At 40.5% G+C, this 22,976-nt stretch overlaps 1 protein-coding gene across 2 annotated transcripts in view; it reads right to left on the bottom strand.

The window, feature by feature from the left end:
- Positions 1–22,976, bottom strand: part of CNTNAP2 (contactin associated protein 2) — a 1,148,794-nt gene that overhangs the window by 120,162 nt on the left and 1,005,656 nt on the right. For both annotated transcript variants that reach the window (XM_065830092.2, XM_071804698.1), the window contains exon 16: positions 1,920–2,090. In XM_065830092.2, the coding sequence (XP_065686164.1) occupies positions 1,920–2,090 (171 nt within the window). The remainder of the gene's footprint in view (positions 1–1,919; positions 2,091–22,976) is intronic.

Below are 22,976 nucleotides of genomic sequence, written 5' to 3' on the forward strand. Positions count from 1 at the left end.
GTGCTATGAAAATTTCAAGAAATGGTTTCCAGGAAAAAAGGGCAGAGTGAATACAACTACATCAAATCAACTGCTTTTTACTTTTTAGTAAGTATAGTCAGCATAATCAAGAGTATTTTACTAAACAGCAACAATATGTTCGACCTTACAGACTGTTTTTACAAATGATATTTCAATTTCTGACATCAAGAATTTGAAATCTAAGGTTTAGATTCAGGGAGGTGAGGCAGCGGTTGAATTTATGCATATGACAGATCACAGCAAAGTCAGTGGATCTCAAGCATGGGTTTAAAATTAAAGTCCTATTTAATTCTGGGTACACCGCCACATGCTTTCTTGAACTGGTGCATCTATTCAGCGAGCCACTGCAGCATTATTATTATTTAAACCATGTTGAGTTCAAAATAATTATAGTCACTGTCAAGTCACCTTTATTCACTGTTATTGTCACCGTTTAGCTAAGTTGCTGGTCTGACAACTACAGTGGCTGAGACCACCTTCCATATCACAGAAGAGTGGGAAATTCTGGAGATGCCCAAAGTACTACTTAAATCCAAAGTGAAATCAGAAATAGTTGCCACGTTATTATTATTGGGCTGTGCCCCTTGTTAATACAAACGAGACTATTCCCTGTGGCTCAACAGGAGCTATTCTAATTTGCATTAATTGCAGATTACTGAAAATTAGGATTATGCAACATCAACTAAATTCCTTGTAGAAAGAGGGAAAGAAAGTGTCATCCACTTGCAAGTTGGCACTTTACTCTTACCTGAAGGGGAAATTTATTTACATTTGAAAGGGGTCTCCTGGTGGTTTCTAAATTTCCACGTTCCAACTTGTGTGTTTAGACTTTGGGAAGCGTTGAAAATGGCTTTTTGTTTTAAAATGACATGTGTGCAGGTAAAATGTATTGAATCTGCATAAAAATAGATTATTTGGGGTATGCAAACAATTTATTCTCTTTCAACATCACTGACTTTTGACGCTGACTTTTGCACATCAATATTTAGAGCTGGGTCCTTGGCATCCAGTAGTTGCTCATGCAGCAAAAGGAATCGCAGATGCTTTTCCCAGTGCTGGAGTGCAGGGAGGCAGCTTTCTGCACTCACGGAACCCTGCAGCTGTAATGTGCCACTGGAGGCAGTAATAACAGCCACACACAGCACTGCAGGCCTGTCACTGCTCCCATTTATGGCAGGGTAAACTGGGTCGAGGGACAACAAACGAGACATAAAACATTTTTCCCTCCTAATTCAGCTGTTTCTGTTTCACTGAGCAGAATTCAGGTGCAGCTGAGGATTTCGGCATGTTCCTTGGGAAGTTTGCCCCTGAGCTATTAAAAATGGTTTAAATAATAAAATTAACTTGCCTCTTGATATCATTATGCCCTCTTTTTCAGATCAGTGATTTTATTAACAGATAATGCTCATAAAGATTTATTTTTATGAGATTTTTAGGGCTTTTAAATATTATATGCAAGTTGTCAGCTCTTTGGCTCCTTAGAGTTCTGATTCGGATGGTCTGTCTTTTTTTCTTTCTTTCTTTCTTTCTTTCCTCTATTTCCAAGAAAGCCATGAGATGATAAAATAGAAAAGCAACACACAGATGAAGATGCACAATTTAAAGAAATAAATCTGGCAGGCAATTTGAAAATTCTTTTTAGGTCAGTGACATTTTTATAACTGATGTTGCCCATTGTATTCTTCTTTGTATTTCTTCCCTCAATAAACAATCCAAATGTACTTTGAATGATCCTCCTACAAAAGACAACTTTAAAATATGTCAACCAGCTTGATTTGGAAGTTTATCCAGAATTTAGTGAGCTTACACGTTTTACTAAATGACACACATTTCTTGAAAGCTATCATCTGATGTGAACCTGCTTCAGGTGCTAAGAGTGGTAGGAAGCACATACTTACATTTCAGCTCCAGTTTGATGAAGTCAGTGTTCCCCAGATTCTCAAGAAACACCCCATCTGAGGCTGACGTTTTGAAATAGAAAGAGATATCTGCACTGGTTTCCCCTTGGAAGGTGGAGAAGTGAAGGTAGGATGACGAAGTAACAAAAGAAGCTGCGTTCCAGTAGTTCCCTGAATGGGACAGACAGGAAAGACAGGTTAATGGTACATTTATTTTCAAGTTGCTAATGTATCTTACGCGATCATTTACAAATGTGTTGCTACTACATGTTTAGATTAGTAACACTGCAGTAAGGGGTGATCAAACAGTTGGATAAAACACTGATTTGGTGATTGCCTCACCTCAGGTACATTTTGCCTCAAATGTAACTTATCTGTCTTTAAATTTACTCTACAGAACGACACCTATTTCTTCTGAAAAGGTAGCCATCTCTATTGTGTATCACTGGAAAAATCCAATAAGTGAAGCTAAGCAATGCATATTATAATTAGCACATGTCCCTAATAGTCGCCTAATACATTTCCACTGGAGAAACATCATAATTAGTATTATTCAAGAACTCTAACAGTTCTTTAGCTAGCATGCCAGGCAACATTCTGTGCAAATAGTATTACAGTGCAAAGACAAAAAAATTCATAAGATATAGGTGCTATGGTAAGTCAGCCAGAGACTGAAACAACTCATTCTACTTCCACCAGGATGCTTATGTATCCAGATTCAGAAATTTATTAAAATATCACTCATTAACTCACCACAGCTGAGTGCTTAGTATTCCAGCTAATTCCAGCTAATAAGAAACTACTTCCACTCCAGTCAAAACTCCCGGAGATGGATTATCCACTATTTGATTATTTAACTAGGTGACAACACTATTATTTCTCTGGTTAGCACTGGGTGAATATGAATGAGCATGCTGAAGCTCCAGAAGCTCAATACTGCTTATATGTAGCACCACTGGCCCACTCCCAAGTCCAAAGTGTTGTAATTTGTGTAATTTATTAATCTCTATTGAAATTTAAATTGAACATCTGAATTGACAGAAGAAGGATTTATGTTTAAATACATGCATACTATTGCCTTCCATATTTCAGTCCCATTCCCTCCATTTAATTCTGTCTCTCAGGAAAGCAGAATGCAGAATGCTTTGGAAAAAAAGAAGCAGCTTTCCATTTACTTCAATGCATCCCAAGAGGAATGCTGTAACTGAGATTTTGTATGTATGTGTGTACATGCATGTCTTAACAGTGAAAAAGCAAAGAAATTGGCTTAGTACAGTTGAAATGTACATTCATAACACAGATATATAGCTTTGTGAATTAATCAGCTAGGCTATGTCAGCTGGTTGTAAACATATATTACTATTTACCCTACTTAGACAAACTGGTAATCTCCAGATTAAACATTATTAATAATTTCAGTAGCAATGTCAATAAACTTTGTATCATAAACAAGCCTGGGCAAGAAAAGTCTGCTAATTAATTGCAAGGTCTTTCTCTGAAAACATACCTAGTGATAAAAAACACAGATAGAAAAGGTCTAGAATTTTATTTTCATTCATGGTTTCCTTCCATCTCTCGCTTTTCAGAGTGCTCCCTCAATACTATGGTTGCTTATGGTCTAGGTGCATTAGTGTTTGTCAACGTGTTAGTACAGGATCCACATGGATTACCGTATATGCTTTCCCACTTGCAGATAGATCTGAACACCTACATTTGATGCTGGCAGACCCTCAAAACAGGTTTTACTCCACTTGCTGAATAACCTCACATGAAATAAACAGGACTTAGACAAAAAGTCAGGAATATATTAACGCAATCCTTGTGAAGGAACTAATTTAGCTGTCCTGAATAACCTTCTAGAAATTCTTGCATGTCTTTATAAATGAAGTAAGTATTTTAGTCCCATAGCTTTACCTTCTCTGAATATTACCCAAGTTACAAACCTAAACCACAAACAACACATGAAAAGCAACAGAGCTGTGAACGCTACAGGGAACCTACTTCACGTACTAATGGAGACAAATATCTGTTTGGTGAGAAAGGCTCCCCAGTCACCTCACTACCCCAAATCAGACCAGGGTGAGTGTGCTGCTGTGTCGCTGTGCAGCCAAACTGTGCAGCTGTAACAGGCTCTGCTGTCAGGCTTCCCCCTCTGGCCAAGGATGCTGGTTACGGACCAGTCTTCCTGTTGGCATCATCCAGCTGTCAGCATGAAGTCCCACATTTACACCACGCTTACACCTTCTGTGAGCCTCATGCACCTCAAGAACTACAAGTTAGACACTTATCTAATTGCTTCCACTGATGCATTGACAATAGATTTGTTGAAAGGTTCATGTTTTTGTTTTATTTTGTCAAGTCCTGGAGCAATGGGACCCTAATCCTTTAACTGTAGCCTACATTGCAATACAATAAATTATAATCATTACTATTGCAATCAAGTAAATAAAAGTAGGGGTTTCTAAATGAAACCACTATTGATTTTGTAATATTTTATTTATATGTTTTTAATTGTCTTCCAAACCTGAAAGTATGCAATGCAATTTAACACAGACTCATTCTGCAATGCTGGGACACTCCACGTTAATCCTTAACCATGACAGTGCATAACTGAAGTGCAGGTTTGCCTTTACACGGAAATAGTTTTCAGCTCTAAGTGACCATTCCTCTTTGCACAATCAGTGGAGAAGATTTCCCTTTCCTAGTTTTTAAAGGAAAATATACATTTCAGAGGTTTTAGGACTGATATCAGCTATGGGTTTATTGAACAGGGTCCAGCTGTATAGGTAAGGTTTCAAACCACCACAATACACTTACAAGTAAGACTACCGCTACCGACTACATCTACAGGGCCAGACAGGCTGATGGATTCATATTGAAATGCATGTCACCATTTTGTTGAAACAAAATCAATCCATTTTTATTTTGTATTATATCTATTCTACTGAAGAGGTCCATCACTAAGGATTTTACATTTTATTCAAAATGCTCTGATTTTATTCTGCAGAAAACCTTGGCTGCAGATGCCACTCGTGAGAGGAGAAATACAAACAGTGCAGATTGAATGGGAAAACCTGCCCCTTGAGAGAGACATTTTTGAAGACTATTCATAACAAATTCCTATAAAGATAAAATCATGTTTTGGAACACAAGTATACATTAATCTCAAAACACTTTCAGGGGAAAAAGACATTTGATTAAGAGTACAATGGAAATGTTTTGCTAAACAGACATAATGATTTTTGTCATAAAATGCTATCTTTTGATAAGAAAGGGGCTGTCTAAGGAAATCTTCAATAAAAATCCACTTTACACACATTAGTATTGTTGTTTGCTGGGAACCTTTGTCAGTCACTATGACTAAAAAATTCGGTACATTGTGAGACTACTTTCCTCAACAAATTGATCCTACAGGCATTTTCCTCCCACTTCAGGGTGAGCAAGCAGTAGATGGAGGAAACCGGAGACTGGTACTTAAACCACAGAGTAAATGTTATGGCAGCAAGGATACCAAACTAATAGGAGGTAGGAAAGGGAGTTGATTTAGAAAGAACATTCTAAATGCTACTTTGCTCTCTATCCTGTTAATTATTATTGTGTCATGATTATTTCCTAGGAGTAACTTAACCTTACAAATGTTGTGGGACGTGATTGAGAAAGTCTTGCAACAAATGTTTTGCTTTGTATCTCAAGGTAGGGGGGATAGCATTTTTCAGGTATGCAGTAGGCTTGGAAACATTAAGAAGGGGAAGGCAGAAGGGTTTCTATTTTGTAGCTGGGAAGAAAGAGGTGCTCAAAGATGCACCATCCCTTTCTTCTCCCTTTCTCCTTCCAGAGCGCTAAAATACCATAAAAGCTAAGGAGGACTTTTATTGTATAGTCAGAAATATAACATTATAATTTTATTTTCTTCTTTGCAACCTCATCTACAATTCTGTAACCAAGACCACAGCTCTTGTACAGCTCTGTTTTAAGCTTGCTTAGTGTTTGAGCAATTAAATACAGCATGCTGCTTCATGGAAGTACAAATACAAATAAATCAAGACACCAGACAAGCCTTTTCAATTGTTTGCAAGCCAAGACAAGTGTGGAGATCCCCAAAATATGTCTGTGTTTCTCACAAAGTTGCATGTTTGCTGGTGATGGCATCAAGCCTTAGGACATGGGGCACACAGAGGCAGGCAAGTGCTGAGCACAGCCCCAGAGGAGACTGTTATGGATGTTTGCCTGGACCCAAGCAAGGGTCAGAGCAATAGTTCTGCCAAAGGTGCTTCCATGGACCACGTAACACTTTGTGATTCTGTTTTCAATATGAGTCAAGATCGCTTACAGCTCTGGTTATCTGCTGTGGAAATTAAAATCCAACTCATTAAGCTCCTGCAAAATAGCCTTACCTCTTTCTCGTTAGTTTTGCTAACCTTGAGTTACTGTGTTCTTTATAATTGGTAGGGCACAAAGTGTCTCTTCTGCTGCTCCATAAAGACTCCGTCTCAGACGGAACACTGTACAATAATTACAAAGGTATAATTTTTACAAGAAGCAGGATAGTCTATAGCCACAAGTAATCACTAGACTACAAAGATTAATGAGAAGGGACACCTTAAATCTCAGATAAAAAACTGAATAAAGACTTGAAGACTTTTTCCCATGAAGTCCCACCTCAGGGAGGAGGAAGGAGATGGTGGCTGTAGTACTGACAAGGACAAATTAACCTCATCTTGAGCAATGCAACATGGACTGACATCTTTTTATGTGTGGTAGCTCTGTAATTTGATAACACACAGTGACCCAGTTTATTGCAAGCAGCCTTTCAGCTTCTCCTTTGCAATATTTTTGTCTAGAACTCCATTGCTAGCTCCCATCAATATCTTAGTTCTTAGCACAATTGAAATTCATGTTTTAACACCATCAATTTCAATTTTACATTCAAACCCCATTGAAATGGATAATGATCACAGCAGGACAGTAAAAGACGTCAGTGCTTTTAGCCCTGCTAGGCAATAGCACTAGAGAATGAATGCTGCAATGTCAGGCAGCTCCTATGTATTACAATAGACCAAACCCTCCAGGGCCCTCATCTGCAGTAAAACAGATTTTCTATCAAAACCATTATGTGAATAAGATGCAAGAAAAGTCTCCTATTTCAGAGAAGATGGATGCGTGAATGGAAAACCGTTCTCTGCCACAAAGTAATGGATTGAGATTATTCATACAATTATGTTCAACAAATCAAGCGTGTGGTATTGTGTTTTTTTTTTTCCTTTCTTCTTTTTTCCATTCTGGGAGAGAGGAATCTACACATGCACACTCAGAGCAGTTTGGGTACCAGTGCAGCAACAATCACAGCTTGGATTCAAGTCTTCAGATCTGCATCATGAGTGGCTCTAATAGAATCCAAATTTGCCATTTGACTTTATCCAATGTGATTGTCAATGAAACAAGGGAGGAGGAGGAAAGATATTCCAATCAAAAAAGAATATCACAAGTTATTCAGCAAACAAAAGAAAAGGCAAAGAAAACTGGCAGTGTTTCTTGCACTGAGTTGTACCTTATTTTGAAAGGTGGAACTGCAACCCTGAAGCAAGGCAGTCCCTCTTCTGCCAGTGGTGGCAATCTGAATGGGGTTGAGAACACGGCTTCAGTCTGAGCAGGAGGTGCATGTGTCAGAGGGACAGGAGAGCAAGGATGGCAACTCGTCAGCATCCTGAGTCCTTTGCTGGGAGGACTACAATGCTGAAGGCTTCTTCTGCCTCACTGAAGGATCTGCTTGGTGTCATTTTTGTTTGTGCCAACATGCATTCACACCTTAGTTCTTCGCTGGTCTGCAACTTCGTGCCACGTTCACTGTATGTTTTACTATACTACATTTACTACACTTAATGTATATATAATTTACTATATATGCTAAGTTTTACATATATTCTTTGATTTCTTTGGTACCCCTGAAATCAGTTTTGCCCAGTTTCGGTCCTGAATTTATTTGATCATTGGTGAGTTGTTTATAGCCCTGAAGTCCCCTGTATCAGCCAGTGTCCAGTCTTGTACTAGCCCATGCCTGTACTTCCACTGCCCTGCATCTCATGTTCCCACTTTTCAAGGTCACTGCTATCATACCAGGTGTGTATTCCTTTGCAGTGCATCATTACGCTAGCCATCAATATCTCATTCTGCACAAAATAGATACTTTTTATTAGTATCTATATAAAAATGTCATTATACCGTAAGAACATAAGCAAAACAAATTAGGCATAGCCCCCCTGTCATTACGAAAAAAATGGTGTTTCAGTTAAACCAAGGAAAACAAAGTTTGAGGCAGGGGCTGAAATTCTGCAAGCTTGGCAAGTCTGTTGCCTTGCATCCTCAGTACAATATCCACAGACCTTGACTAGAGTTGGCAATATTGTATTTCTCAGGTTATGGGTTTACAATTTATCAACATCACAGCAGAACAGCATTTGAAAAGAAGCATGTAAATTAATACTTAATTTAAAATTAAGATGGTAGTGTCCTGATTTACTTAATCCAAACATGAATCAAGAAAAATAAACTAAATGGAATTGCTACACAAGATGTTTGCTTAACAGCAGAAGAATCCTTTGACAACACACAAGAAAAATTATCCCCAAGTAAACAGATCAAGAGTGTATTAACACTGCATAACAGCAAACTGAATCACATCCTTTCAAGCTAAATAAAAATAGTTAGATTCCAATTTTCAAGATAAATCTAGCTCTCCATCTTTCAACAAAGTAATGAATGGATGGAAGTCCACAAAAAACCTGCTGAGAATATTAACACATCTAATGATGAGTTCAGAGTTAGCAAAACAGAAAAGATACCTCTGTCACAACAAAGACAATCCAGATTTTAAAGGATAAATGCTAGGCTTTAGGAAAAAAAAAAAAAAAATTTAGAATTACCTCAACTCCAGTAGGCTGTAGCATTGTAACAGAATAACATAGCATAGCATAGCATAGCATAGCATAGCATAGCATAGCATAGCATAGCATAGCATAGGAGACTAATTCAGTTGGAAGAGTGATAAAATGATCACCCAGTCCAACAGCCTGACCTGTTCAGGCCTGACCAAAAGTTTAAACATGTTGGTGTTGGATGGCCACCTGGCCGGCCTACTCGTTGCCCACATCAGCATTATCAGCGACAAGTTTTCTTTTCATTAAATGCCTGAAGAATTAATTTATAAACTCAGCAACTTCTCCTCACACTCCTGGCAAGTAAAGCTGATCCCCCGCAGACAGCAGTGCCACCAACTGCATCTCGCTGACCCACCAGTCTGTCATTTCCTGCATTTTTTTCAGCGCCTGGGCTGATTGGGCACATTCTCCAACAAAATGTCCAAAAGGGAAGCTCAGTTGATGCTAACTGTGGTTATTTTCTTCCCTAGGATGCAGACACCCTTTTTGAAAGTGACTGGACAGACACCACCAGCTTGATATGCAGAGCCCATCCACGCATTCTGGCCATAGCTCAACTGGATCTGCTGGTCGTGACTGCGTGGAGCTTGACTCCAGCAGGCTTCTGGTGGGTGAAAGCCTCATTAACACACCTCTCAGGCTCCATCCTTAATGCTTTGATGTCATCCAGTGTATGAAACAATGAAGTTCACGGCCAGGTCTTTTGAATTTAGATTGCAGAAAGACTTAGTTCAAGATATGTAGGCTTCCTGTCTTCCCCAAAAGGTGCATTCACTGTCCACATCATATTCTGGATGTCATGGTACCCATGAACCAGAAAAAGCTGTATCTCGTGGTATGTTTCTATGGTCCCCATACACCATACCAGCTGAAGCTCTGACTGAAGAGATAGCCCCTACACATCAATAAACCACATATGAAGAACTGCATGTAATATGACATCACAGTGAGTGCCATGAATTTCCGGAACAGTTTGGAAGCATCAGAATAGGTAAACATTCCTGGAGACATGGGTAGATCCCAGGGTGACTCAGTCACAGATATGATATGGGCCATTGCCTTCCTGTGTGTCACACAGGATACCTCTGTAGGAAAGGTAAGCATTGTACAAAGCCCTGGTGAGAACTCAGCTGTACTGCTGGAATCGGATTCCAGAAAGATCAGTTCCATTTGGGATGAAGCCAAACAAAGCCTAAGTGCTTGATCAGGGGCACAGAGGGCCTATGAAACAAGATGACTAGCAGAAGCATGACAAAGGCTGAGAGGGTTGCCATCACTTCCAAGAAAGACATCAAGGGTGAAGGCCAAAGGAGGAAAAGAGCTACTGAAGTGCAAGGAAAATGATGGTCAAGAACACAAGACAACTCAAGAGGAAGACCTCACCCTAAGAAGGCTAGTAGCAGATGTCCCTTGATGCATTGGTAAAGAATGGTGAAGGAAGTCCTGCATGCTCTCTGTGATTCTGCAAAGTCCATGCAGAGGGAAACAAATGCCTTTCTTTCACCTCTGGCATGCCCACAGCCAAAGGAATGTCTATGGTATAAATGCTCTTCTTTACGCAGGTTGAATGTACAGATGAATGTACAGGGCTGCCCAGCAGCTGTGCCCAGTGCCTGGCCACCAAGTGCAGGAACAGCCCGCGGGGCCTCCTGGCACAGGGACTGCCTGGGGGAAGCACCTCAAATGCCTTCTTCTGAAGGATGCTGGGCAGAGGGACAGTGGGTGGGGCTGCACAGGTCTGGCTCTGTCACCCCCATGTCACAATGCCAGCACCCGGCAACGCAGCAGTCACAAAGCCCTGGGCAGGATCAAAAGGAGCAGCCTCCTGTGTCTGCTGCCAGAGGTGGCCTGGGGGCAGCCTGAAGACATCTGAGAAAAAGTCCTTGAGGAGCCAGTGGAATCAGTTGGTGGGGGTTGAGAGATGAAGACCAGAGGAGGCTGGACAAGGCTGCTGGAGGTTCTCCACTGCAAGGTCAGATTTTGGCAGGGGCATCTTGAAAGCTCACATGAGGGATGGAAATACTTTTCAGCTAGAGAGCAGTGGCAAGACCAATTGACTGCCTTCTTGAGGAGCACTGCAGAGCTCATTGTCCTCATCCCCTGCAGAGCCAGGGGCAGCAGCCATAAGAAATGGGATGCAGAAATGTTGCCAGGGATCCCAGCTGCAGCAGTCACTGGTGTCCTGCAAGGTTTGAGAAGGATTCTTGTCCCCAAGGCTGATCATGCTGGGGGAATTTGGCCACTCCCTGAGATGGTCCATGTTCATTGGAAAATAGGGCTTGGGCATTTCCTAGGAGGTGTGACCAGCCCGTGGGATGAGGAGGCAGGTCTTGCTCACATGCTCAGGGAACAGCCGATCACCAGTGCTGGGGTCAGGAAGGAATTTTCCCCCAGGGTAGACTGGCACTTGTCCTTGGGGGTTTTTTGCCTTCCTCTGCAGCACTGAGCACAACCCCTTGCCACGGCTTCTTTGGGCCATCCTGGCTAGTGGTCTGCTGCTCCTGCTCCATGAAAGTTGCCCTCATGCCCTCCATCTGCAGTAAGGAAGCTTCTTGAACTCCCTGGGCAGGCCTCAGGGGTGATTGCTTCTTGTTCTCTGTAGCATTGAGTACAGCCCCTTGTCGAGGCTCCTCTGGGCCCTTTCAGCTCCACTCTTGCCTGCTGCTCTTGCACCTCCAAGGCATCACTCGTGCACTGGCTCTCTCAAGCTCTCTTGCTCAGTTCAAGTTTGTAGCAGGATTGAGCTCTGCTCTTCCCTGGGCTTCATCTCCCTAGGGGTTCTTGCCTGTTCAAAATGGCCTGTGCTTGGAAGGGCTCCAGGCTTGCTGCACCATCTGGAGCTGCACTGTTCAGCTTTCCCTGTGCACAGCATAAGCTGAAGGCAGACACTGCATCACTGGCCAAGAAGCACAGTGGAGCAAGACTTGGAAGGCAAACAGTGTGCTTGTCATTGCTACGTGCCATACTTTGGAAAATACCACACATCTCCTCTTCTTCTTCATCTTAATCTTCTCCTTCATCTTCTTTGACTTCTGCATCTTGTCGTCTTCTTTGTGTGTGGTTGGTCCTGATGTTCATTCTTCAAGTTCTCTCTCTTCAGGAAACAAGGACTGCTTGACCTGTATTCCTGCTGATACATCCTGTGGCTCTGTGGCTTTTCTGTGCCAGACTGCAAGGGATGTTTCCTCAGTATGTACTAGTAGAGAAAGGAGGAGGAAGGGAAGGGATGGGATGGGAAGGGAAAGGGAATGCAGAAAGGAAATGGGGAAAGGGAATGGGGAAGGGGAAGGGAATGGGGAAAGGAAATGGGGAAAGGGAAGGGAAAGGGAAAGGAAAAGGAAGGGAAAGGAAAAGGAAAGGAAAAGGAAAGGAAAAGGAAAGGAAAAGGAAAGGGAAAGGAAAGGGAGAGGAAAGGAAAGGACCTCCTTGGGATGTATTCTCATGCCTTAATGCCTATTTTCAACGGTGGGGCCCAGAACTGCATACAATACTCAAGGTGAGGCCACATCAGTGCTAAATGCAGCAAGATAATCACATCTTTTGACCATCTGGTTACACTGTGTTTGATGCACTGCAGGATGCAGTTTGCCCTCTTGGTTGCCAGGGACACACTGGTGACTCCTGCAGAGTCCACTGTCAACCAGCATGCCCAGACCCCTTTTGCAGGGTGCTCTCCAGTTACTTCTCTCCCAGTTTTGACTTTTGCCCAACATCACTCTGTCCCAGGTGCAGAATCTGACCTTTGTTCTTGCTCAATTTCATGCCATTGATGATTTCCCAATGCTCCAGTCTATCCTGATCCCTCTACAAGGTCTCTTGTCCCACAAGAGAGTCCTTGCAATTTAGCATCATCAGCAAATTTCCTAAGGGTACCTTCAACTCATGCATCCAGATCATTGATAAAAAGACTAAACAGCACTGGCTCTCGAGTTGAGCCCTGAGGAATGCTGCTAGTGACTGGTCACCAGACAGGTGTAGCCGAAATCACTGCAACCCTCTGAGCCCTGCTGTTCAGTCAGTTCTTCACCCAGTCTTTACCTAGTGCACTGTCCATCTGCTCAACTCATAGCTGGACAACTTGTCCAGAAAGACGTTGTGAGGGACAGTACCAAAAATCTTACTAAGATCTAGTAAAACTACATCCACTGCCTTCCCTTCATCCTCTACGCAGGTGACCCTATCTTAGAAGGATATCAAATTGGTTAAACAGGGCTTTCCCTTTGTGAACCCATACTGACTCTGCCTGACAACCACCTTATTCTTCAAACACCTTTCAATAGTACTCAGTATAATCTTCCCCATATTTTTTCCAGGAACTGAGTTTAGACTAGCAGGTCTTAATTACCTGGGTCTTCCCCCACTGGAATAGCGTTGGCTACCGTTCAGTCAGCAGGGGCGTCCCCTGACCCCCAAGACTTTTGGCAGATGTTTGAGAGGGGTCCTGTGATAATATCTGCTAGCTCCTTCGGCACTCTAGGTTGTATTCCATCAGGTCCCATGGACTTGCAAACATTCACCTAATACAACTGGTCCCTTACAATTTCAGTGTCCACAAATGGAAAGTCACTGTTCTCGCAATCATGGTCCTCTGACTCAGGGGATCAGGCAGCCCAAGGTGCATCAATATTATTAAAGACTGAGGCAAAAACACATCAAATGCCTCTGCTTTTTCTTCATCCCTATTAGTCAGGTGACCACCTTCAACAAGTATTAGTCTAATGTTTTCTTTAGATGTCCTCTTGCTATTAACATATTGAAAAAAACCCTCTTGTTATCTGAAACAACACTGGGCTGTTTCAACTCTAATTGAGTCTTGGCCTTTCATGTCTTCTCCCTGCATGAATGAACCACAGCTCTGTACTCTTCCTGTGAAGCCTGACTTCACTTCTAGAGATCATACCATTTTTTTCTCCTCTTAAACTTCACGAGGAGTTCCCTGCTCAACTGAGTCTTCTGCCTCACTTGCCTGACTTCTGACACATCAGGATTGCCTGCTCTTTTGCTTTTAAAAGGTGGTTCTTCAAGACTGACTGGCACTTATGGACTACTAAGCCCTCAAAAGCAGATTGCCAGGGTAGTCTCCTAAATAGCTCCTTGAATAGCTTAAGTTATGCTTTCCTGAAGACCAATGTAGCAACTCTGCTGTCGTTTTTTCTCATTACACTGAAATTTTAAACTAATTTAATGATCACTGTGACCAAGACAGCCACCTAGCATCACATCCCTCATGAGTCCTCTATTCACAAACAACAAATCTGGGAAGGTATCTTTCCTAGTTGGCTTACTGAGTACCTGTGACAAGAAGTTATCTATCTCCTACAAACTTCAAGAATTTCCAATACCTGTTTGTCACAGCATGGTTTAGCTGATCTAGCTACAACTAGTTCCTCTAAAGAACAGGAGTGTTAAGAAACCTGAGAGACAGAGGGAATCTGGTAGAATTTGGCTCAGAGTTTGCCTTTGTTAGGATTTGCAGGAGGCTTTGCAGGAGGATTTGCAGGAGGGGTCTCGAGTTTCAAAGGCAGGAAGAGATCAATATGTTCGGATGCAAGCAAACAAGAAAGTACATTTGAATTTAAAACTGTGCTTATGGTTTTTAACCTCTTTGATTTCCATACTACACCTCAAACTCAAAGTAATTCCTTGAGGCTTCTCTTCTAGAAGTTTATTGCAAGCATCTTTTCTGAAAGTTAGATCCTGAAAAGGATAACTGACTCTGTGCACTTTGGTGGTGGTCTTCCACTGATGCTCTTGCCTCCTCCAGTTTTGGGAAGGTTGTTCGGTCTCCACTCATGCTCCTTTGCCTCCTCTTCTTGTACTGAAAATGCCAGAAGCACTGCATGCCTGCTGCTTCTGTGACAATGGTTGATCTCATTACAGAATTTGTCACCTTTTCAAACAGCCCCAAACTTGTTTACGCAGAACAAAATATTGAGGAGAATGTAACCGTCTTTCAGGAATTACAAATGCAGGCTAGCCTAAATTGCTTATTTAGAAATGGAAGAGTCTCTGCCCTATTATCTGGGATCAACTTGAGTACTATGGTCAGCAACGAAGGACATAAAACATCTCACATTAAGTTTGCAGTAAAATGGATAGCAGTTTATCTCCTGCCATTATAAATTATCTGTTTTCATAAAGATTCTCAAGTGATGTAACACAAGACATAGATCAATGGATATAAACACAGATGCTCAACTTTGCTTTATTCTGCCAGTCTCTATATTTGCTGAGTGAGGGAAAAGTTCAACCTCATTTATCAATGAAGTGCTGGAGTCAATGAAATTGACTACAGTGAGGCAGAAAAGTTTCCAGCACCTGCTGTGCTACTTGAAATCATTGGAAGATCATTTCTCAAAGGTCTTGCCTCCTGGTCACAATGCCTAATCACAATGCATACCCTGTCACTGCTGGCATCATTACTTTCATCCATCTAAAGAATGAAAGGTCCTGATTGGCCATGGTTTACAACCCGGAGCTGTGTAATATACTGATGGAGATTTAATGATGCATGTAAAGCGGTGTCCTTTCAGGGGAATTTTTTTAAATAATAACTGACCTGCAAACATCAGCTTGATGACCTCTGTGCCACAGTCAATGCAGTGTGTGGGAACCCTGCCACGATGCCAGAATGGTAAACATTAAATACAGGAACCTGCTGTTGTCTACAAACCATGTTACTAACCATAGTTAGGATCTGATCCTCTATTGCCTTGTAGATATTGGTGGGTGTTTATAGCTGTGCAAAGCAATTGTAACAGCTTACAATTCCCATCTTGTAATAGGGCATAATCATCATATGCTCAGCATATGACTGTGCAAGATCTAAGACAAAGATACAAGGACAATGAGGTATGAAAACAACGTCCATTCTTAACAGCTTGGTTCCTCTATGGTGCTAAATTTATTCCCTGTACTGTGGAGGCGAACTGCAGGGAAGTGTAGTTCTCAAACCCCTCATTTCTACTCTCCAGATCCTTGGCCAGACATGTAAATAATGAGATACAGCTCAAGAGTTCAGTAGAAGCATAGAGGCATTGCATTGGCCCAACACCATGTGGACAACATGGTCCAATAACCCTTTCTACTGTTGCCATTCCCATTTGCTATCCTTGGCATGACTTTCTGTAAGAAGGATGTGCTGGGCAATGTCTATGCAGCTCCTCCCCTCTACATTTTCTCATTTCTGGAGGAATGTTTCTCTGCTTAGGGTGACATTCCTGCTTCTATGTGTGCCTTCAAAGTCACTGGTGCTTGGCTGTGGATCTGGTCTCAGTGTCCTTGCTCTTTGGCCACCTGATTTGTGTTCTCCTTGACCAGCTCCACTTTCATAACAGAAAGTGTTCTTCAGAATTAAAATGTAAGATGCAATTTAGTCTTGATGTAGCACATTAACTATTCTTCATGTCATTGATTCCAAAATTACCTGTTATTCACAAAGATAATAAAAGTATTTTGCTTGATCTTCTATTAGGATTTCAGAGCCTTCTGAACGAAATCTGAGAATATTTAACTCACAAGATATGCCTAGGTCCTTTGATGAATCACAGTCCTCTGAGCTTTGATGAAACCCGTGGATAAAACCATTTGCTTGAAGTATTAATTTAATTCAGCAGGTGCACTAATACGAAGTTACGCTGTTCTACTGCTTATCCATAGAAATATATTTTCAATGACTCCTTTGTTCATTTTCCAATCCCCTTTCCATAGAAATTTAGAAATATTTAAGATGTACATCAAACCTACAATTAAGGATTAAAACTAAAATCTTCATTCTCATGGTACCACTCCAGCTTTATGTCACTGTAATATTATCCCAGGTCCAACTTCCCATATTTTCTAGACATGTCGTTTTTACTGATGGTTGCTATTTATACTATATAGGCTGTCAATTAAGACCATTTGTTGAGAATTTCAGTTCCACAGGTGGACATCCTGTGCTGAATCCAAATAGCCTACGGTTTAACACCTTCTTGGCCTCCCAGTCTTAGACTGCCCTAGGAGTTCAGAAAAAACAGTGGAGTCTACATTACGGTATCATTCCACCCCATAAACTGAAGTTTTGGTCACAACATCTGTTGTTTTATTTGCTCTGGCCCTAGACATAATCCTTGATAAGCCTATGCTGACCTAGCCTTTTCTCCTTCAGTCATTAATATCAGACTTTGCAAGAGGGTTTTTGAAAAGTAATTTTATGATTCATTTCTGTATTTTCCATGGCAGAGAAATGTCTCACTTGGTTGCATGTGAGTCTTTCTTGCATTTGCTACCTGTCCCTTACCTTTAAAATAACTCATTAAGACTATAATTGTGCCCAAATATCTTACTGTGATCTTACTAGATCTTACATTATCTCAGTTCCAAATCCAATAATGCAAAGAAAGAGTACTTAGAAAATTTCAGTTTAGAAAGAAAAGTGTCCTGTATCAAGTGGTCCCCTAGAGCCTTGTGCCTAGCCATACTCCTTTTATACTCCTTTTTTTAGTCTTAACTTGACTATTAGTGCCATTGTTAATATTATTATCAGAGTAAAGTTACATGGTCAAAATTACTGAGGTGAGCTCACTTTAGAATTACAACTTTGAGCAGTTATTTACTAGTTACTCTTCCAATACCTTGTAGGTGATGCAAGCAAATACATGTAGTGTAATAGCAAATCTGAACCAGAACCATAACTAAAATTTTTAGACTAAATAGGTCATTGCATAGAGAGAGAGAAGAGATCTATTGCACTCCTGTTGCAGCAAGTCATAAAATTATTGAGTAGTAGCAGCACTGAGATTGAGAATCTAAATGAATTTATATATGTTAAAAATGCCCTTATGAATTTAACGAGGATCAAATCAGAGTTAACAGATATATAAGAAAGACACATAGCACTACCCAATACAATCCCTCCTTCCTTCCTTCCTTCCTTCCTTCCTTCCTTCCTTCCTTCCTTCCTTCCTTCCTTCCTTCCTTCCTTCCTTCCTTCCTTCCTTCCTTCCTTCCTTCCTTCCTTCCTTCCTTCCTTCCTTCCTTCCTTCCTTCCTTCCTTCCTTCCTTCCTTCCTCACACCTGCCCTCCTACCTGCCCTCCTTTTCTAGACTTTCCAGTGCCAAATGTCTCTCTACTAAACAGTCATCCAGAAATTTGGACTTGTAAAGGAATATTTCAGCTGGCATATAACAATAAAAGATTGCAGAGAAAAGCTGCCTTAAGATGCTTTATGAAGCATGGCACAAAGTGGGAAAAGTATGCACACCTAAAACTAGATTTCCAGAACACAAAAGGAACCTCTTGCAATGAAGATTTTTATCTGAAATGGAAGGATGACTTGGGGTAAAGGCACTGTGCCATAATTCGGGAATCCTAAATTCAATGTCTTGGTTCTGACATTCTTATCATAGACGACCATGGCCAAATTGTTTATGGCTTCAGTGTCCAAGATCTCTGAGGTGAAGAAAATACCTCTTATCTCTTTTCCTTTATAAGGTCTTTTTGAATCCTGATCTTGTAGGACTGTCAACATATGTGGCGAACTACAGTTACAATCTTAGTCTGCAAGAGGCAGCTTTTTTTTTTTGCCCTCGAAGCAGAATACTGAACTGTCTGGAATTTGAACACACTACTGTGATACAAGTGTTGACAATAATTTTCCATAAATTTACTTCTTACCTTTCACATTATCCAAACACATTGCAGTTTTGTAAGGTTATTAAATGAGCGCCAAAACATATAGAAAACAGAGAAAACAATTCTTAACATTGTTCTGCCTGCTCAAATAGCAACATACCAATATGGCAACATCATTTATGGGTAAAAATATATACACGCTTAAATAAAAGATCTATCAACACTTAAAAAGCAAAGATGACAAATATTTCACTGTGTTAAGAAGTATAAGTTTCTTCACAGTGTTTTATAACCCTGCATTAGTGTAATTATCTTGTGGTGACCAAGATAGTCATCACATTGCATCATGTCTTTTCAATATAAATATAAATAAATTTAATAAATTACTTTGATCTTTGAAGATCGCTAGTGAGTTTTACTCAGGCTCTGCTTGAGTCCTGGAGGCCACTCTATGAGTTGTGATATCACACAGTCCAAAGCAGAAGGCTCCTTAGGACTCCATTTATCAGAGAAATAAAGAAATATATGCCATGGCAGATCTAAACTTTTTGAAAGGGAACATCACAGTTGTGCTTATTGTCATGGCCACTAGATCAGGAATTTGGTGTTGAGTTCAGGCTATATCAAAGAACGGGAGCTTTGGTCTGTATTTGGTCTAAATAAGAAGGTACTCACAAGCTGTGAAGAAGTTGGGCTGCTTGACACCAGAGGTGTACTTGTTTGATCTACAAAGTCTTTCTTTCTCTGCCAGAGGGAAGAGCTGTACTCTGACACTGGATTTTACGTTTTTCTTCATCAGGAAAAGATAGTCTTTGTGAATCTCAATCTTAAGTCGCATAAGGGCACAAAGGGCCCAAAATCTGTCCATATTGGATAAACTGAGACTTCAAATACACAGTTAAAAGACAGCCTTGGAGGAAACACCTGGGCACACAGAAACTGATGTGACTCAGAATCTGATTTAGGGAAACCACCTAATTTAACAGGAATTTGTTGTTGCATGACAGCCTCTCTTCTTGATGAAAATCCCTGAAAGACAGAAACAATGCAATATTTCTCTAAGGAAACATTGACATGAGTGAAGAAATGCCTTGGAACAAAACTAGAGCTAACCCTGGAGATGAAAGCACTTGAGCTGTGTGGGTGCACTAAGACCACTGGAGCACGTACACATGTGTTAAGATCAAGTTTAGGATTTTAAGTGGGCATCTTTCTGACAGGCATGTTCACATGCCAAGCTCATTAGAAGGACAAGAACTTTTCCTTTTTGTCTTTTTCCTGCTTTTCCTTCTGAAGGGCTGATAGCAATGTTCAGTTATGATGTTTGCTGGCAGCAAGCCCATCATAGTTGTTCAAAGTCTGGTTTCTTTTTGTGCAGAAACCTGTGATTAAGCCACCTTGGAACAAAAGTAACGTTAGAACATGTCACTATCTAAAGCTTTTCATACTTGTTTATTACCCTCCACGGCTAGATGTGACTCTTCATGTTGCCTTTTCAATAATTTTGATTTCTGTTTCCCTTGAGATTAAAACTCATGGGAAAAGGAGAAAAGGTTTAATCTTTCACTTTGAGAGGCTGGTCTGCTAAAGCTGTTCACAGGAGTTAAGGTAAACACAAAACTGGGCATTAGGCTTTATGTCCAGGAGGAAAAGCTGTGCTTGCCATGCTGTTATATAGCTTAAGCAGGCAATCTGCACAGAGCTTTAAAAAGCCCTTCAAAGCTTTGTGTGCATATGGATAGTTTTCCCCCCCTGGTTTTCAATTCTAACGATCTCTCTCTTCAGTTGTGGCAGTGTCTGATAAAACTCCTCATAACATTAAACAGGTTGGATAAGCTGAAGAGATTTTATAGCAGTGGCCTATTTAAGTTGTAGAAGGACTAAAAGCTGTTGAGGTCAATGTACCTTTCCTGATTTGCATCTATAATTAGTAGCAGAATACGTCCATTTTAAAGAGTGATCTTTTTTATGCAATGAAACACTAGTTCATCTCATTAAAGAAAGAAATCAATCTTTTCTTAAAGTAAAATTTGGGACACAGTTCTACTAATTTTTGTTTTCGAAAAGCATTCTACTTAGGTGATGACATAGGAGTAATATGAGAGTGGTTACCAGATTGCACTAGCCTGTAGGTAAATGATGAACTGACTAAAGAATGTTCTTCATTCTTTTTCAAGCCAAAATTTATAGATGTGTGGATGGGGTAGGAAGGGACATACAAAAAATCCACACTGATTTCCATTTTCAAATCCAAAAGAAGTGGTAACAAAAGAGGAAAATGCAAAGCTAGAAGTTTACAAACACAGAGGCCAGACTTTGGCTTACCATCTTGCTTTGAGAGGGCATAAAACAAATGACTCTGCACATAATCACCTTTTAACCATAAATTTATCTGCTGACTTAGATGATGTTTGCTCTTTCAGTTAATTGAAAAATTGATTTAGATGTCACTTGGAGAACAGTAAGACCAGATATAACATAAAACGTAACATAACATATAACATAACAGAATAGAATATTTGATAAACTAAAGGTTTTATAACCTGCAGCTTTTATTTCCCTGAAGGGAGAGGCTGCTAATACTGTTGCATAGTCATCAAAAACATAAATAAATGCTAAACCTTGATGTGATGCTTTTACATTCCTCTGCCCTTTGATGGGGCAAATAGTTGAAACAGGCATTGAAACTGAAGAACATACCCTTGTGTAAAGGAAATAGTGCAGATATGCACTTGTCAAGGCAGACTGATTTTGCTCAGCAAACATATAACCAGTGCTATCATAATATCATAAGAGAAAGCCAAAGAAATTGCATAATGACTCATCCTATGAGAAAAAGAAAACAACAAAACAACAAAACAAAACAACAACTGGCAAGAAAGGTTTAATCTGCAAAATAAGCTTTCAGATTCTGCTACTTGTGTACTTTTATAAATAAATATTTATGGACAGAATTGTTCTTAGGCTACTCATATGAAGGCTACAAACATGGTTCTTTCCTTCCTGTGAGTGTTTGAGCTTTTCACTGAGCCATGACCTTTTTTTTTAGAAAAGCCAGTCAGCCCTGTTCTGAAGCAGGACATGTCACCCTCTCTGCAGAATTCATACATTTTTAGATGCAGCTGCAGTAATTCTCTTTGCTGTAACCCTATTCTCCAGCCCCCATCGCCTCGGGACTCACAGCAGCTGGCTTACTGTGCTCAGCAAATGGGAGAGAAAGGACATTTTGCAAGTTCAACCATTCTGCTAGAAACTCAGTAATGAAATCAGAAATGACAAGGTGAGACTGAGTTCTGAGATTATTTTTTGCTAATGCTTTGCTGGATAACCCTTTCATTCACATTCCAAGAAAAATCAAATTTGAATCTCTCTTTAATTGGTGCTCTTTATTCTTCCTTGTTTGTTTGGGATTTTTCATTTTCAGGGAAGGAGAATAAAGGAGGAAGGGAGAAGAAGAAGCAGGAATATGGGTGGAGAATGGCTATTTTTATGTGGTACTATATTAATTGTCTTTGAGAGTGCTATCACTGAAGAGATATAAGTATTATATCTAGAGAAAACCAAGAAGATCCTAGATTACTGACAAATATTGATGTACATACACAATCATACATATTAAAACTGCACACTTACACTGAGACAATATAATACAAATGGGTGTCAGTTTTTCCTTCATTGCAAAAACAGAGTTCCATTTGGTTCCTCCTCCTCAACTTTAATCTGCATTTATTTGGATTTTGAGCTCCCAAAGAACGCATAGCAAATTCAGAAACAAATGGCTATAAACACAGTGCAACAGCAGATCAGGTGAAGCATCCCCAAATCAGAGCAAGTGATGATTGAAGCCAAATGCTCTGTTCAGTGTGTTCTTATGCAAACAGTGCAAATGGTGTTAAGACGACTGAGAAGATGAACCACCATCACATGTGCAGACTTGATGTCACCAAGATTCACTTTCAGGAGCCTCGTTGTGTCTGTTGGCGATGACCACACAGGAAACATGCAATGCTGGTTAGAGGCTGCCTATTGACAGCCTGAGAAGGGAGGACCAAGATTAAGATTTTCATTACAGTGTAATATGAAGGCTGAATCTGAGCCAGACCAGCCCCACTTAAGAGGGTCAAAAAAGGCATTTGTTAAGTTTACAAGGTGCAGTGCAGCACTATACACACTAACAAACTTCTGCCAAGTGAGTATATCTAAATGACAAGAATGCAGCACAACATGAAGAGTCTGTCAGTGCTGGATATGGGAAGGTTATGCTGGAGAGCTTCTGCTCGCAACTCACCAGCCCTCCATCTCAGTGCCTGGATGCAGAATCAACACCAGAGTGCTTCTGTTCGTTAAGATAAAATTTAGGATTTTGAGTGGGTATCTTTCTGACAGGCATGTTCACAAACACCAGAAACACTCTAGTTTTGCTTGAAGTAAAAAATTAAAGCTCAGGTGGCAGTTAAAAATTGGTTAGTTGTTATGTAGATAAGGAAAAGCCAACTTGTGGCTTTAC

Source organism: Patagioenas fasciata, chromosome 2 (genome assembly GCF_037038585.1).
Source record: "Patagioenas fasciata isolate bPatFas1 chromosome 2, bPatFas1.hap1, whole genome shotgun sequence".
In the NCBI taxonomy this organism is placed as follows: domain Eukaryota; kingdom Metazoa; phylum Chordata; class Aves; order Columbiformes; family Columbidae; genus Patagioenas; species Patagioenas fasciata.